The sequence below is a fragment of the Hippocampus comes genome, unplaced genomic scaffold, assembly GCF_001891065.2.
Source record: "Hippocampus comes isolate QL1 unplaced genomic scaffold, H_comes_QL1_v1.1 scaffold261, whole genome shotgun sequence".
NCBI classification, from domain to species: domain Eukaryota; kingdom Metazoa; phylum Chordata; class Actinopteri; order Syngnathiformes; family Syngnathidae; genus Hippocampus; species Hippocampus comes.
Window position 1 is genome coordinate 965,569 of NW_017805824.1, and position 16,155 is coordinate 981,723.

Here is a 16,155-nt window from a genome sequence, read left to right on the forward strand (position 1 = left end):
AGATCTGGCGACCCCGTGCGGCAATGAATACAAGCCGAGTATTGTAGCCAGCCAGAGCGCACAGACGACCTGCTGGGTAAACAACAGTGTTCACTCGGGAGACAGGAATGGGGACTTCGTCGAGGGCTCAGAGTGAGGTATTTCCATTTCATCTAGTAGACACACCGCTTATATGTTGTTCTGTCCTTGTTAGTTTGAAAAGAGATGCTCGTGGCTTTAAATAGTGCTGTGAAATCGTCTATTTGCTGAGTGGAGTTGAGCTAGCCTTCACATTAGCTTAGCACATAGCCCTCCAGGGCCCATTGCTTTCGATGCTGCTTTTCAATTCTCATCGGGACTGTTGTCAATTTCACAATCCAGCCATTAACAATTGCGATTTCTATGTAGGCCCGCCGAGTTACAGCTTGTGTCAACGTTGATATGTATGTTCCGTTTCAAAGCCTGTCAACATTTTCGCCGGGTTTTAACCTCCACGTCGAACCAAAAGACGCGTTTGAACATTAAACATGTAGAATACAGATACGCGTATTCTTTGTTGTTTTCTGTGTGGACTACTATGTGACAGTCTTAAGCGGTTGCTAGCTCCCCCATCTAGTTTTGCCTCTTTCAACTGTTGTCGAAAATGATCTTTCTGAGTTGGCTTGTCCTGTTTCCTGCGTTTCTACACGAAAATAAGTTAATAAGTGGTTTCCATTATGTTTGTGGGAAATATTCGGCCAGCAGATAGTAACTGTTAACCAACCGCCCGAGATGCTTTGATAACATATGCATGCGTTAAGCAAATACGCGCGTTTAATTTCTTTATTTAACTAGGCCGAGAGTCCCAGTTATTGCTTTCACAACCCCGCAGTTGCAATTGCTTTTCAAAACATTTGCTTCTAGCATCAGTAGCCACGTTGGCTCTAATATGGTCATTTGATCTCAGGGAAGAAACATCTTTATTCTTAGTATGAAGAGAATCTGTCCTGTGACTCCTGATGCTGAGCTAGGGGGGAAAGAAATGTGCGCCATTTAGACAGCGTCTCCATTTGGTAGCCGGGACTCGCACGTCACTCAGTTGCATGTCAAACTAGACAGAGAGTTCTTATGGAAAGCAGTTTGATCATTTATTCGATATCCTTGATCTCCATCTTCAGGTCCATGTAACAGTATAGTGGTGCATGAGCGAATTAAACTATGCAACCAAGTGCCAATGTGAAGGGAGTTAGTGTATTTTGATTGAATAAGATTTTGTTTTGTTATTTATGATTTGATTAATATTATTTCTTCTTCTGTGTACAATGCTTTGTTATAGCTGCTGTTGTTGTGATATAAATAAAGATGAGTTTAAGCAACAGATGTTGGAACACTATGGCACAGTGACTCAAAGTGCAGAGGTTGTGGGTATGAATCTGGCCCTGGCATTCCTATCTGGAGTTTGCATGTTCTCCCTGTGCCTATGTGAGTTTTCACTGAGGACTCAGGTTTTCCTCCCACATTCCAATAACATGCGTGGTAGCTTGATTGAACACTGTAAACTCGGTCCCTTGGTGTGATTGCGAGCGTGAATAGTTCTTTGTGTATGTGTTGTCTGCTGGGAACCAGTTTGGGTTATAATTCAGATACTGGATAGCATGACAGGAAATAGGCAAAAATGTTAATCGTTTTTCTCAATAAAAGTCAATGTTTTATTTTGATTCTATACAAAGACAATCAGTGTGCTTTCATGAAGGACTACAGAAATCAGAGAACATTTACTGTTGAGAAGCTGAAATTTGGATTATTTGGACAATCTTAAATTCAACAAGGTATCAGCGATTCATTGATAATCCAAAATAACTATTGATAAATATGCTAATAGATTACTTATCGAGTATCTGTTGCACCTCTACTCACAGAAATATATTATTAGTTGGAAGAGAAGACGGCTAAATTGCTGCCTGGTCGGGGCCGGGGGCGGGGGAGTGTCAGGATCCAATCCATGCTATTCTCGCAAAAGCTGTGCTTGCCATTGTCCCAGCAGTAGTTAGGCCTGGATAAAGGCTGGTGCACTGCATGCCATGGATCCACATTAAACAAGCCAATTTTCACATGGTAAAAATGTCAATAGCAGGGGCCACCAACTTTTTTTGAAACAGAGCGCTACACTTTGGACACTGATTCATATGTTGAAACATACTTCTGAAATAAAACAGATCAAATTACCTTGAGTTATGTTGTTTTCAAATGCCACTGCAACACAAGAGACAATTGACTAAGTCCATAAAGAGCGCCAGTGTTTCAGGTTGCCATAAACAAGCGAACTGTACCGCATCAACCGCTACTTAGATGGCTTAATTCCCCAGAATTTGTACTGAACGATATTGAACCGAACTGTACCGCGTGGTGAAAGGGAGCATGTAGAAATGTGCTCATTTCAGTTGTTTTTCCAATTGCTATTCCCTCAGAAATCATTTGAATACTGCAGTTTATGCTTGAAGGTCAGACCACTGCTGTTTGTTCTGTTCATGGTCATCCTGGTCTTAATCTCAGTTTAGGGATTGTTGAAGTCACCGTGGACCATGCCCTTTAAACATCATCTTCGTTGTATTTTAGAAGTGTTTTAAATGTCACCATGCTGGTGTTTGGCATTAGTCTGGCAGAGTTTTCGCTGGAGTGAAATTTCTACCAGAACAAAGTACCTATTCTATTCATCTTGGGTGTGACATTTTGCTACAGATTTATCCTAGTTTGAGTTCAATAGTACAGCAATTCCATATAGTGGCCCATTTGCTCAGGTATTCCAAGTGATTGTGGCATCCAGTCGCATTGGCCTAGCAAGTGGATGACTTATTGAATCAAATCTCTTGGAGATATTAGTCAAGTCAAGTCGACTTTATTGTCAAATGTGCCTCATGTGCAACATACAGCACAGATGAAATTACTTTCCTCTCAACCACAGGAGAGAGAGGAGCCGCCGCGGGTGCCGTCGCTGCCATCAAAACAACAGTTAACATTAAAGTGACAAAATAATACAACGCAACACATAAGACACAGACAGTCGTGCAATCTGAACCACTTTTTCTGCATACACTTTGTTGTTTGAAGCAGTTATAGATGAAAGAAGAGCGAATCAAAGTGTCCTTTAGTGGATCAACGACGTCATGCTGAAAATGTGCACACGTCTGCTACAAGCTAAGTTTGAAAGTAACAAGAAGCTGTAGCGTCCATTGACGCAAAAGAGATTGGATAGGATTAGCATACTTTTGTTCATTTTATTTTGTTTTTTTGACTCAAGCTTCATCAGTTTTCAAACTATCCCTAGCCGCCCACCCACCCAAATTTGGCCAATGAAAACTTGGAGAAAACTATTTTGGGGAAGTACAGGAAGAAACATATAGAATGGATCAGAGATGAACAGGTTTTAACGGATGCTCGGTGGGTGACCGATATGATGCTAAGAGGCTCCAAAGCAGCAACCTCACTTATTCATTTCCACTGAGCTCTCTTGCCCATTGGCCAAAATCCAGATGCCATCGTGTGAGTTTAACCAAATGCGAGAGTGTAAAAATAAGACTTACTACTTTAATTTCAGCAGGAAAGGCATGCCATATTAATAGAGCCCAAATAGAGATTCCTCTATTTCGACTTCTTGTTTGCACTCAGAGTCACCAAAAGACCAACAGGTTGCTTTGATCTCTTTATGCGAGACCTGTTAATTCCATGTTTGTTATTATTTTATCATTAGGCTGGGGCACCATCTCTGACTCAGTCAAGCATCTAATGTTCCATGTCATCTAATAATATGCTCAAGCAGATCTTGACATGCTCCCTGAATTTATCACTGATAATAAAACGGGCCATTTGTGAATGACCTTTATTTAGCATACCTTTAATCTCGGTTATTGGCTCTCAGAATGAAGTCACTAATAGTAGGCTTTCAGCACAATGACTCTGACGGTCTTGTTTCTCTCTTTTTTTTTTTTTTTTTTTTTGGTAGGTGTTTTGAAGATGAAGTGGTTCGAAGCATCGGAACTGCACACTCACTCTCTTAGGCTGGTGAGGACAGAGCTGCCACTATGAAGAGTGAAGTGCCGTCTAAGGCCTCCAGCAGACAGGAGCATCTGAAGGAGCCACTGGTGAACCCAGAGGTAGGTGTTTTGAGATGAAGTGGTTCGAAGCATCGGAACTGCACACTCACTCTCTTAGGCTGGTGAGGACAGAGCTGCCACTATGAAGAGTGAAGTGCCGTCTAAGGCCTCCAGCAGACAGGAGCATCTGAAGGAGCCACTGGTGAACCCAGAGGCCATGGAGGCAGCTAAGAGCTTCCCTAGCAACATGGAGGTGATTGGAATGGCAGACAGCGAGTTTGCAACCCTGTGTTCCGAATCGAGGCATCGCACCTTGAGGGACACGGCGGCTCACAAGGACTCGGAGCGAGGTCTTCCCGGACGTAGAAAAAGAAAGGTCCAACAGGCAGGACCGTCTGACTGTTCCCTTAAAGTCGGCCATTTTAGTGAGACTCCTGTGGCCCCTCAGCGTCCCAGGGAAGAACTCTTGCATCACTCTAGCGAGGATGAACTTAATCATGAGTCATCTTTTAGTGACTGTGCCTCATCACCTTCCTCCAGCTTACGATTCGGTGACTCGGAGACACTGAGCTCTGAGGAGGATGCGGAAGCTGGACCAACAGGAGGCCAACAAAAAGCCCCCGTCCTCACAACAGGAGCCACTGGAATTAGTCTTCGCCCCGTCGTGGGTCGAACGAGGCGGACCCGCTCACATAAATGGGTGCGACCTGAGGCGGAGCCGATGTTGCTGAAGCGGCCGTGTTTGAGCAGTCGGCGGCCTCTACATAGGAAACGATTTGTCAAATCAGTTCCTGGGGGAGGGCAGCGCACACAGAAGCAAAAGGAGCGACTACTACTGCAGAGGAAGAAACGAGAAGTGATTGCACGGCGAAAATATGCTTTACTTAATAGCACAAGTAGTTCAAGTGAGGAGCTTAGCAGCGGCTCGTCCTCCCCCTCCTCGACTGAAGCAGAGGATGAACTATATGTGGATGTCAGCAGCACCAGCAGCCAGCCCAACAGTGCTGCAGTAGCCACAGGTAATTAGTGACCTTGATCCTCCAGTTCTGTACTCTTCTGTGTTGCACACGCTGTGTGGCAATAGTCCTCCGGACGTCATGTGACTGATCACTGCATGCGTTTGTTTACACCGCCCATGCTGGCACAATAGGAGTGATACTGGCGTTGGAAGGATTTATAATCAAACCAGTGATCAGATTAGCGTTTATTAGTAGGGGTGTCCCAATCGCGCTTTTTTGGGCCTCAGAGTCTTTGGTTTTAAGTGTCTGCTGTTACTGAAAAAGAGCATGCGTCCGATTTTTCCTCAAATTAATATAGAAATATGTGTGAATCGATGTTATGTCGTTCTCTATAGTTATATTATATGGACCATATTATTGGTCCATCTCAGAACTTGTTTTATCCTGTCAGTTTCTTTGTAGTGAAAACTTTTATTGGGTTTTTAGCATAAAATTAGAGAATTCATCATCTGAAAAACACGCGATCGACCCCGATTTCTAAACACGTGATCGGATCAGGACACCCCTGTATATCAGTCAACATTCTGTCCAGGTGAACTGAAATCTCACTTTCCTGAAAATTCATATGGGATAAATATACAAGGGGAAAAGAAGAATTTGCCCATGTAATGATTTCGTAGTCATGAGAACAGCTAATAATAGTGGGTTGTGCTCATAATGTTTGCATTATCTTACATTATGTTCATTTTAAAAATATAGACAAAAGACGTTTTGTGTGTGTGAATGTTTATTAAATAATGAGGTAATCTTAAAATGTGGAAATATGTCATTTTGGTGTGACAAATGTTATATTTTTCACAAGTTTTGAATTTTAAAATTCTAATTAACAACAGGCTGTACCAGGGCTACACAAATGGGGATACAATTTACTACTTTATTTAAAAAACAAAAAAAGACTTTAAATTTATGTTTAACACAATCGAGTTAGCATTTTGGTGTAGCCTTTGGCAATTGTTTCAGTTTTTCCACAAGACAGCTTTGAAAAATTAATTGCGCACCTGCGACTTGTAATATGAGACTGTGTGCGACCGCTAGATAATTTAGCACAGTTAAGGCCAGCAGTCTGGTCCAGTACCCAATATTTTTTTGCACCAATGACCGCTTTTACGTATTGCGGACCATCAAAGACGCACAGCAACGAGACCGAGATGGCGTCCCGTCGGCAGTCTCTCTGTTTTCGGCCACCACTTGAGTCTCACTGCCGTTTGTGTGAGCGCCAGCTAAGTCACGCCGGCCACCATACCGGTTGTTCATACAGTCAAACCTTCTTACAACGTACCTCAAGGGACATAACGAATCTGTACGTTATAACGGTAGTTTGTTATAACCATTTCCAATAGAGTTGCCGCCAACTACGATGTATAACACAGTATGAACATTTATAGATGTAACAACATGAACCTGTAATACATTATAAACATGTCAATTACAAATACAGTATGAAGAAATAATGATTTTATGAAACATGAAACAAACAACTGTCGTGTTCCGACTTCATCTCTGAAAAATTTCAGTCAGCAAATGAAAAGGGCCTTCTCCAGCTCAGGATGTGTCGCGCCCCAAATCCATTTACAATCATCTTTCAATCTGTTGGCCTCGAACTCTGCTATGATTTTGTCGCCATTACGGATGATCGTGGAAATCGACGACTTTGCCCATGCGTAGTCTCGGCTGAGCTTCGTCTGGGACACTCCTTTCGAAAGTGAGAGACAATTCAGCCTTCACAGACAGCAAGATTTATTTCTGTTTACTAGACACATTCAGAGCATCTGCTCCATGTCTCCAGAAGTACAACAATGTACAGAGTATATCAGTAGCCATTCTCACAGAAAGCAAGAAAGAAAAGGAATGTCATCTGTTAATGCAAGGCTACCTCTTGGCCAATCAGAGAAGGAAGCTTCCTGATGTCCGAGAAGCGTAAAGAGGCTCGAATTTTGGAGGCACTCTCTTTTAAAACATTGCGACGGGGAGTTCCAAGAAGTGTTTTCTTCACCTTATAAACTAGTTCCAGCTGGTTTCTGTTTTCCTGTTTGCAAGCTTATATTCTTAGCTGGCCACTTGCTTTTCTGTACTTTCCCTTTTTTTGTCCTTCGGCTGTCCCAAGCAAAATGTTGACCTCAACACTCCGAATACATCCATAAACCACATAATCTTGATTATACTTATATTAATGGCAAAGCTGTTTTTTTCTTGCAAAATAGGTGCTTTGGCTCCTCATGTTGAAAAACACCGATGTTAGAATTAGTCTCCTTGATAAAATTATTATACAAGTCTTATATGTTGCACATAGACTAAGATGTTTAATAATTCATATCTAATATGGATAGACTCATGATTATGTGTATTATTACTCTCTAACTAATGATAATTATGTGTGAATGAGCTCAGCTCCTGTATGAATGTTAACTTCTAGTCTGTAAGATCAAGCGTTGTTTTTGTAAGCGCGTGGATGTCTCACCAGAGTCCCAGTTAGTTGCAGAGGATGCTAAGCAGCAGTGCTCAGGGGACAATCGGAAGAGAAATCCCATTTGGGAATCATGAACTTCATTTACGTGGCACGTCGCCCACTTTTGTGTGCACAAGCGCACCCTGCAGTGCAAAATGAACTGTCGTGACATGATTCCTGTCAAGACATGACAAGACTAACTTCATCAATTTAGCATTTAGGATTGCTTGTATCTCCATATTTGTCTTGATTTTCAGAAGCTCAAAAATAATTTATTGAGATCCTTTTAATAATGTGTTTGGGACAAAAAGAACGGATGCCCAAAAGGTGTACGTTTCATTCACGTGCATGTCATGTTCCTGCGCACGTGCACAGGTGCTCTGGATGAAGACGTGGTAGTAATTGAGGCTACTCCAGCTCCGGCACCTGCTGTCCCTGCCAGCGAGGAGATCAACGTCACCTCGACAGACAGTGAGGTGGAGATCGTCACAGTTGGAGATGGTTTCAGGTAGGCAAATCACAAAGTATGCTAGCCGTAGGTTACCATGGTGAATTGTTGCATTTGATTTTGATTTGGTGAAAATGCACGGTCAAGGATTCTCCTGTACTTATGTGTGATGAACCCACTCCATATTATCCCAGTTGTCTGGGACGGGCCTACTTTTTTTTTTTTTTTACCCCAGGGATCACTTCTTTACTGTGAACACATGTTGTTCCATCTGCTGGCTGTGTACGGGCAAAAGCAATGAATGAAGAGAATATTCCAGTGTTTCAATAGTACACAGTTGTATGCCGTCCCACCCGGATCGCAATGGGTTCCCGCAAACGGCATACTCGATATGAATCAATAATAAACACACTTGATCGGCCCCTGTTCTCAGGCTAAAGTTGAGCTCAGGACATGCACGTTGTCAGCTTGGCTGTGACTGTAAAAACACAATGTTGGCTTCAGCAGCGTTTCAATATTATCTTTGCATATTTGATGCTAGGAAGGTAACTGTTCTGTGAAGCGCTTTGTTACAGCTGCAGCTGTTGTGAAAGCACGATATAAATAGAGATGCATCGTAATATACTTCATTCTAGAATTGGACACAGAGGTATAGTTGCATTTGATATGACATAGACATTTTGTCGGATGATTTTATATTTTTTAAGTTGTAGGGAGATGTTCTAATTTGAAATAAGGGAAAACCATTTTGTTACCAACATAAGAGGACTTAACTGTTTTTCCGTCTTAATGTGTTTGTTCATAATGTTGCGTCTTATTTCTAGCAACTAATAATTGCATACCAGGCTTTGAAAGTAGAGTGTCTATGACAAATATCAGTGTTACTACGAGCTTTTTAAAAATATTTGCCTTTTATTATCCCTCGTTTTTCGCGGTTAATGGGGACCAGAAACCCCTCGCGAAAGGTGAAAACCGATTTGCTCCCCCGTAGGAATTTTCATGTATGTATATGTGGGTAGCAGCATGTTTAAAACATGTAAACGGTATTTATACTTTACATGTTTGAGACAGATTACAACAGTACACCTATTTACTTAAATCTTTAATTATAAAGAAACAAGACTTCATTCTACAATATGGCTGCCGATATGTCTGTATTTTTTTCATAAATTTTTTTGGGGGGCGGGGAGAAACGTGAAACACCGAAGCCGCAAGAAACGTGAAACACCGAAGCCGCAAACCTCACTGTATACTGAAGGTGTTAAATAGGGTGGACACACATTTACATTTCTCTTTGGTTAAGTTGATCCCATTGAAATGGAAAAATGAAGGTGCTATATTTTGTTTTATCTGCGAGCCAGATACAATCATCGAAAGAGCCACACCTGGCTCACGAGCCATAGGTTCGCGACCCCTGTGCTAGAGGGTATATGTGAAAGATGAGAATTCATGTGGCATTTAACAATGGCAACTATCTCGAGAAAATGTGCTGACATTATGCCTTATCATTTTCCTTGATGGATATTCTGTTGTTTTATTGGTCTGAGGTTAGTATTTTTGGGCTCTGTTTGAGATTTCCAAGTGTTGACCTAAATTGTATTCCAACACCAACAGAATCCTGAACAGAGAAGCCATAATGGTTTGCCGCAAAGTTCCATTTCTGTCATATCATATTTTTTTTTTCATCCTTGCCAGCTCTGGTACTCGTCTGAGGTGGCACCATCAAGAAAAAAAGTGAAAAAGCAAATCACACTCTTTGTAGCAAGTCCATTTCGAGGCCGTATCGTAGGCTTTGTTGAGTGACCCCTATTCCAGATTGTGTTTATGTTGACAGTGCAATATTGTCCTCCAGGCTTCACCCCTCCCATCCTCAGTGTTTTATGGTGCCCAAAAGATATTTACAAAACAATCCTGAGTCGACTTCATTAGAGACCCTTCCCTTGTGGATTTTACTCTGCCCTGGGAAGAGCTGAGGAGCCTGACCAATTCGTGTTTTTCCTCTGCGTACCACTCGCACAATTTGGACCTTTAGTGTTTATTGTGCGTGTGTCATAAAAGCGAATTTCAGAAAGTTGGAAAAAAAAGTTTTATTTTCCCTCTGTGAATGGAGACGATAGGTCAGCTCACAATACACAAGACACCTATTGCACCATTCATTATTATTCCCTTAACTCACTTCGCATACTTATTTAGTCGGAGAGTCATGTCAGAAGCAGTGCAGTTGCAATGAAGTTGCAATTTACCATGAAGAATTCCCCCGTTAAACTTCTGCAGATGATGAAAGCTCTCATGAGAGGTGCAATATTCCCCAACCACGAAGCTCCATGGCATCCCACAATGCAACACCCCCTGTACTGTATCCCTTTGTGTGTGTTCACTTTATGGCCCTGTGCGGTTAAATACGACTATTCCCTGGACACGCTCACTCCAGACTCTGAGAACTTGGTGACATGAATGTAAGACTGCAGCTCACAATTTGTTTAATAATCGATCTGTTGATTATTTTGTCAATTAATCTATGCATTAAAAAAAAATACATCTCTATATTCCAAGACATTTCAAATTAACAGTGGAGCGTGTACATATATAGATATAAAAACCTGTCCTGGGTTGATTTAAGTACTTAAACCTCCCCATGATTCATCCATCTTCCATGATTCCTGTTATCTTTTTTTATGACTAGGTTTCATCACACCAACAAACCAGGATTTGAGCACAACCCCAAAGTTTCACAATATTTATTGGCCTTTTTGTACTCACGATGTTGATGGACCAAATTGTGACATTCGCATTAAATTGTCAACTGATGGGTTCTCGTCTCCTTTCACACCAAAAGCAAACATTGCCATGGAAATTATAGTTTGCCTCTGTTGAAGGCGACGTGTAAGTAAGCACCATTATGCATTTGTGTTTATAGGTCGCGCTCATTGGGCGGTCTCAGTAGGATATGGGCTAACAGTTGCTCTCAGAACCGTCTTCAGGAGCCCAGAGGACGTCACAGACTGTCCACCGTCATCCAGCCGCTGCGTCAGAATTCTGGGGAGGTGGTGGACCTCACTGTTGATGAAGATGGTAAGTAAAACATCCCATTGTTGATACTCTACATCTAGGGCTGCCGTAGACGCTCAGCTACCGCTAAGCAGGAGAAGAGAATGAATATTTTGAGAACGCTAATGCAACTCGTTACCTATTCCCATGGCACCACACACCATTATCAAAGTGTGAAAGGGGGACTGAGGCACAATTTAAAAGCACTTGGAAGGTAGAACAGCACTATAAAGGTACTATATACGCACTCCGTTTGGCGCAAAACTGTAAAGACGATTAGATGATAAAATGGGCTCGATATATCAGAGACAGATATTCTGCCACATGTTGAGTTCACACTTTTAGACCTCGGTGACACTGGAATTTTGAATTTTGCTCGGGTTTTGATTGATATTTATGAATTACTTGGGTATGCATTCTTATTCATAACTGAATGGAAACATATGAATGTTCAATGTTGAGAATACAGACAGTACTCTTTATTGAGCTGAGTATGAGATTAATTTGTGAATAAGTAGATGCTGTGCACACCAGAATGCTAATGAGTTTGTCTTCTCCTCAGATCTTGAGCATCTGCTGATTAGCACACACTCCTTCTTCTCATTCTCTCTCTCTCTCTCTCTCTCTCTCTCTCTCTCTCTCTCTCTCTCTCGCACAGAGGTTTACTTTCATGACTGTGGACACATGAAAGTGTATATTCAGTTGGTGGCAAATTTCTTGATATTATTGCCTTTTATAAATGAAGCAAAACGTGAATGTACACCAACCTGATTGTAATGTCAGTCCTAAAATTTAAATGATCACGATAATCACATTGTTCATTTGTTTGTTTGTTTTAATGTCAAAGTTGAGCTGAGGCAGCCTAGCAGTACTGTATATGATGCAGTGGTACGATTCAGGCAAGGGCTATTGCAACACAGTGCAGCAACGCATGTAGACAGGCAATCTCACAGGTATTTATTACTTCCTGGCAAAGGCGACAGTATGCAGCTTACCCCTCAGTTGTGAAATTATTCTTCATGAATTACTTGTGTGTTATACTGACACCCCCCCCACCCCCAGTGACCAAGGTATGCACACCACAAGGAGGCGCACAATGACTTAGGATAACAAACTGTTTAATTCTTTACATTCTATTTGTACTGTCAAGTGCTATTTTTTTCCTTCAAAAACAAGTCTCAATTTTTGTTGTTGTTTCATGCGGGGCTTGAACAAATTAATAGAATGAACATTTCAGTGAAGGAAGATTATTTGCGATACAGGTGTTTTTGTGGAGGGTTGTCCCCAGAATGGTCAAGACTATATTTCTGTGTATCTTATATCTGCTCTGGAATCTGTCTTTGTCTTTAGACCTCTCAGTTGTGCCAACAACCTCTGGCAGCATTCACCCTCAAACAGTCAGGTCCTCCTCCTCATCATCTTCCCAGCATGCCTCTACCTCAGAGCTCAATGATGCCGCCGGCCCCTCCACTAGCTGCCCCGCCTCAATATCCAACAGTATGCACGCATCGAGGCCGAGTGGCTTGACTCGAACAGCCACAGAAGGTGAGAGAGCATGTTGCGAGCAGATGCGTTTATTTATGTAACCTTTATTTGTCCAGGAAAGACCATTGAGAACATATGCCTTTGTCTTCTTGTCACCAGATGACAGCAGACCGGGTTTGTCAGGTTCAGTGGGAGAAACCGCAAGCACGGCTATGCCCAGGCTACCGTCGTGCTGTCAGCAGCACTCACCGTGCGGAAGGCCCTCCCCCGGTCATCTGTCCCTCAGCCACTCCCATTCGAGCTGCATGCAGGCCTCGACCTCTCAGGCCAACGGCTCGCAGCATGGTCACGGCAACGCGCACCATTTTGTCCTTCATGTCCACCACCCCACACCACAGCCCCCGGGTACCCTGCCTTTCCAAGAGCCGAGCTGTGCTGTGGAAAGGCCCAGTGCACTGCCTGCACCTTGTGCTGGAGTGAGCGGCGGGAGTAGCAATAGCAGTGGCGGCAACAACGCTGCATCCCATTACCATGACCAGGTAAGATTTCATTCCAATCTAACATAGTAGTAGTTTGTGTCACTATGAAAAGCCTTTGGGCATTTATTCCACATCCTTAACATCCAATTGGAGAGTAGCGGTCTTACCAGTAACGTTCCTCCGTCCCCCTTTCTTCTCACAGCAAACTCTGCCAGTGGACCTGAGTAACAGTAGTGTTCGAAGCAGTGGTGCTAGTTTCCATGGCAGCACGTCAGCCTTTGACCCCTGCTGCCCAGGCTCCACCTCACGGCCTCCCGCGTTCGTTTCCCAGGCCACCCCTGGCCCGAGCCAACCGGCTGCGGTGGATTCTTTCAGCGCCGGCATCGTGGCCCAGCCTCAAACACAGCTACAGCAGCCTTGCAGACATTACATACACCCCTCGTGTAAGTATGAACTTTATGAAATACTCTTCTTTGTTTTCGTCGTCGGCTGGTCAAGTTAGGCTGCAAACGCAGGTTTGTTTACTTGTATATTTGATTCGTTCATATTTTCTTCACAGATGGCTCTCTGGCACGCTCATTGCATCATCAGCCCTCCACTGCCTGCCCTCATTCCCACGGGAACCCCCAACTTACATCTCAGCCCCCTCCACAAGGCGATTATGTCCTTCCCCACAATGTCCACTCCTTTCATCCGCCGCTGCCATCCCACCCGTCAGGCCACACCGTACCCAGCGCCCCTCCTCTATCCGCCCACCACCTCTCCGGTTCGAGTGCCCCACTGGCACAGCACCTGCCCGCGGACCACCAGACCCTGCCGCACCATATGCCACCACTCGGGTCAGTTCAGCGGCTCCATCAACACGAAATGTTGCAAAGGATGGAGGTCCAGAGGCGCAGAATGATGCAGCATCCCACGTTAGTACTTCTGTCTTCCATCGCATTAAAAACACCCGTTGTGTATTTTAATACATAGCGTGTCTTTAACACTTGCATATAGTGTTGCACCAAGTACCGGCACCAGTGTTGTACCGTGGATTTTAGCCGGCAAAAAATGACACGATACCACGCCAAAGCACTCCAACTCAGACACAATACGGAAGCCCGTCTGTGATGCACGTTGTACTGGCATTTTTCAAAGGACGTTGTGTATGAAGTGCACACATTTGAGGCGGCTCTCCTCAATCGGCCATATTCACTGACACGCACGCACTCTACGTACTTGCTTGGTGCGTTTTGGAGTGGATGCATATCCACTAGATCCACAAGTATAAAAGGAATTATAAATTATATTTGTAATGTTGTAAAACACGATGTATGCAGCCGGTTGTGTCTCCCAACTGTCAAGCGATTGCAAGCTTAAAACGCAAAGTTATTTATTGTGCATGTAAAAGCGAGTGGATCACTCAGATCACCATGTCGTAAAACAGGTAGATGCGCATACGTGAAGATTTGTGTTAACGTTTGTTATACACTCCACCTTTCTCGTTAATATATAAAACAGGACAATAACGAGAGTAAACACAAAATGGTTTGTCTACACGAGTGTCTGTCTGTGTGTGTAGTATTGTGATCTAAGGTTATTTGTGACGTTACAAAGAAGAGCGAGCTCAGCTAAGCTAAAAACTTAATTGTACTTACTTATTCATGCATATGAGGGTAAAGCCTTAGAATCCTAATTAGGTTCTCAATCCTGTACGGCTTGTTCATTGCAGACGAGCGCACGAGCGTCCTCCTCCTCACCCTCATAGAATGCACCCCAACTATGGCCATGGACACCACATCCACGTGCCACAGACGATGTCTTCCCACCCTCGCCAGCCAGAGCAGAGAACCGCGTGGTGTGTCTCGGATACTGTTTAGTCTCTTTTCGGTTGTATGTTCATGCCCACTGTCATGGACATGACTAAAAAGTGGCGAATGTGTTTGTCAACAAACAGGGAGCTCGGGATTGAGGCCGGAGTGACTGTGGCGTCGTACCCTTCGGGGCACCTGCACTCCCACCTGCACCACTACCACCCCACCTCCAGACTGCACCACTTGCCCATCCCCTTCATGGTAACACATCAGCATACATTTGCATAAATAGCACTCACTTTTAATTGAATTGCGTCTTAGATCAATGATGTTTTTTTTTTCACATCTTATTTCAAGGATGGTGTGGCAAAGATCATGAATTATGCATAAGCAATTAATAAAAGCACATCAGGCATTTCAAGTGCATAATCAAGAAGCCTTGAGGAAAAGTCACGGCACAAATGCAGTCGACTATTTCCTCGCGTCATTTTTTTTTTTCATTTTTTTTTTCGTTTGGTCGCCCTCAAGCATCTTCTGATTTTCTATAGTTTAAATTTAGCACAGTGAGCATCCTCAGATTTAATTAATCATTTTCTATCGTACAAATTTAGCACAGTGAGCATCCTCAGATTTAATTAATGGAAAAAAAATGATTCAGAAGGAACATATCGGTTTGACCTTTTTAACTACTCTAACTGCCGCAGCAACCTTTCTAATGAACAAAATGTGCAACGATGTTCAACAGTACAAGCTTTATTTAAAAAAAAATAACACACATTCTTGAGACATTTTTGGAGTTGACACCCCACCCCTTTAAAAAGTGCTGCTTTTTTGACTGCAAATATTCTAAAATCTAAAAATAAATGAACATTCTTTGAAGTAACAATAAACCAAATGACTCTCTGAACTGACACTGTTGCTGCTGTAGGTGCAGAACTCCTTACCAAACCATGGACATCCTCAAATTCTCGTTTTACCCAACAGCCTAAACAGGAGAAGAAAAAGAAGTCCTTTTGTAACTGCTAGAAGTAACGTGTGTTTTTCTTCCTGACAGCACACTGGTATATCTGAAGTCACCTACCCGCACATTCGCTACATCTCATCTAGAATGACTGGCTTTGGAAGAACCTATGAGGTGAGTGTGCACTGATTGCTTTGTCTACACATAACAATGCAATGGTGGAGTTTTGTAAGGGCAGGTCAGTTTTGTTAAGCAGAGTAATTCTCTTTTTTGAAAATATTTTATTCTGACATCAGTGTTGATGTATTATTATGTTTCAGAATCAGTAAAGCTGAGTTAGTTTTAAAAAAGAAATCCAATGGGCGTGAACATTATTTTTTTTTTTTTTTTTTTTTTTTTTTTTTTTTTTTTTTGTTTTCTCTTT

General features: G+C 42.8%; 1 protein-coding gene across 5 annotated transcripts in view; it reads left to right on the plus strand.

Moving 5' to 3' along the window:
• The first annotated feature begins 28 nt into the window (after positions 1-28).
• Positions 29-16,155, plus strand: part of rnf111 (ring finger protein 111) — a 19,048-nt gene continuing 2,921 nt past the window's right edge. For 2 of the 5 annotated variants that reach the window (XM_019886947.1, XM_019886951.1), the window contains exons 1-12: positions 37-137; positions 3,959-4,109; positions 4,264-5,068; positions 7,890-8,022; positions 10,880-11,034; positions 12,361-12,555; positions 12,655-13,034; positions 13,177-13,417; positions 13,534-13,891; positions 14,689-14,814; positions 14,914-15,031; positions 15,825-15,905. In XM_019886947.1, coding sequence (XP_019742506.1) covers positions 4,038-4,109; positions 4,264-5,068; positions 7,890-8,022; positions 10,880-11,034; positions 12,361-12,555; positions 12,655-13,034; positions 13,177-13,417; positions 13,534-13,891; positions 14,689-14,814; positions 14,914-15,031; positions 15,825-15,905 — 2,664 coding nt within the window. In that variant the 5' untranslated portion in view covers positions 37-137; positions 3,959-4,037. The other 3 variants (XM_019886948.1, XM_019886952.1, XM_019886950.1) reach the window with 2 other exon arrangements.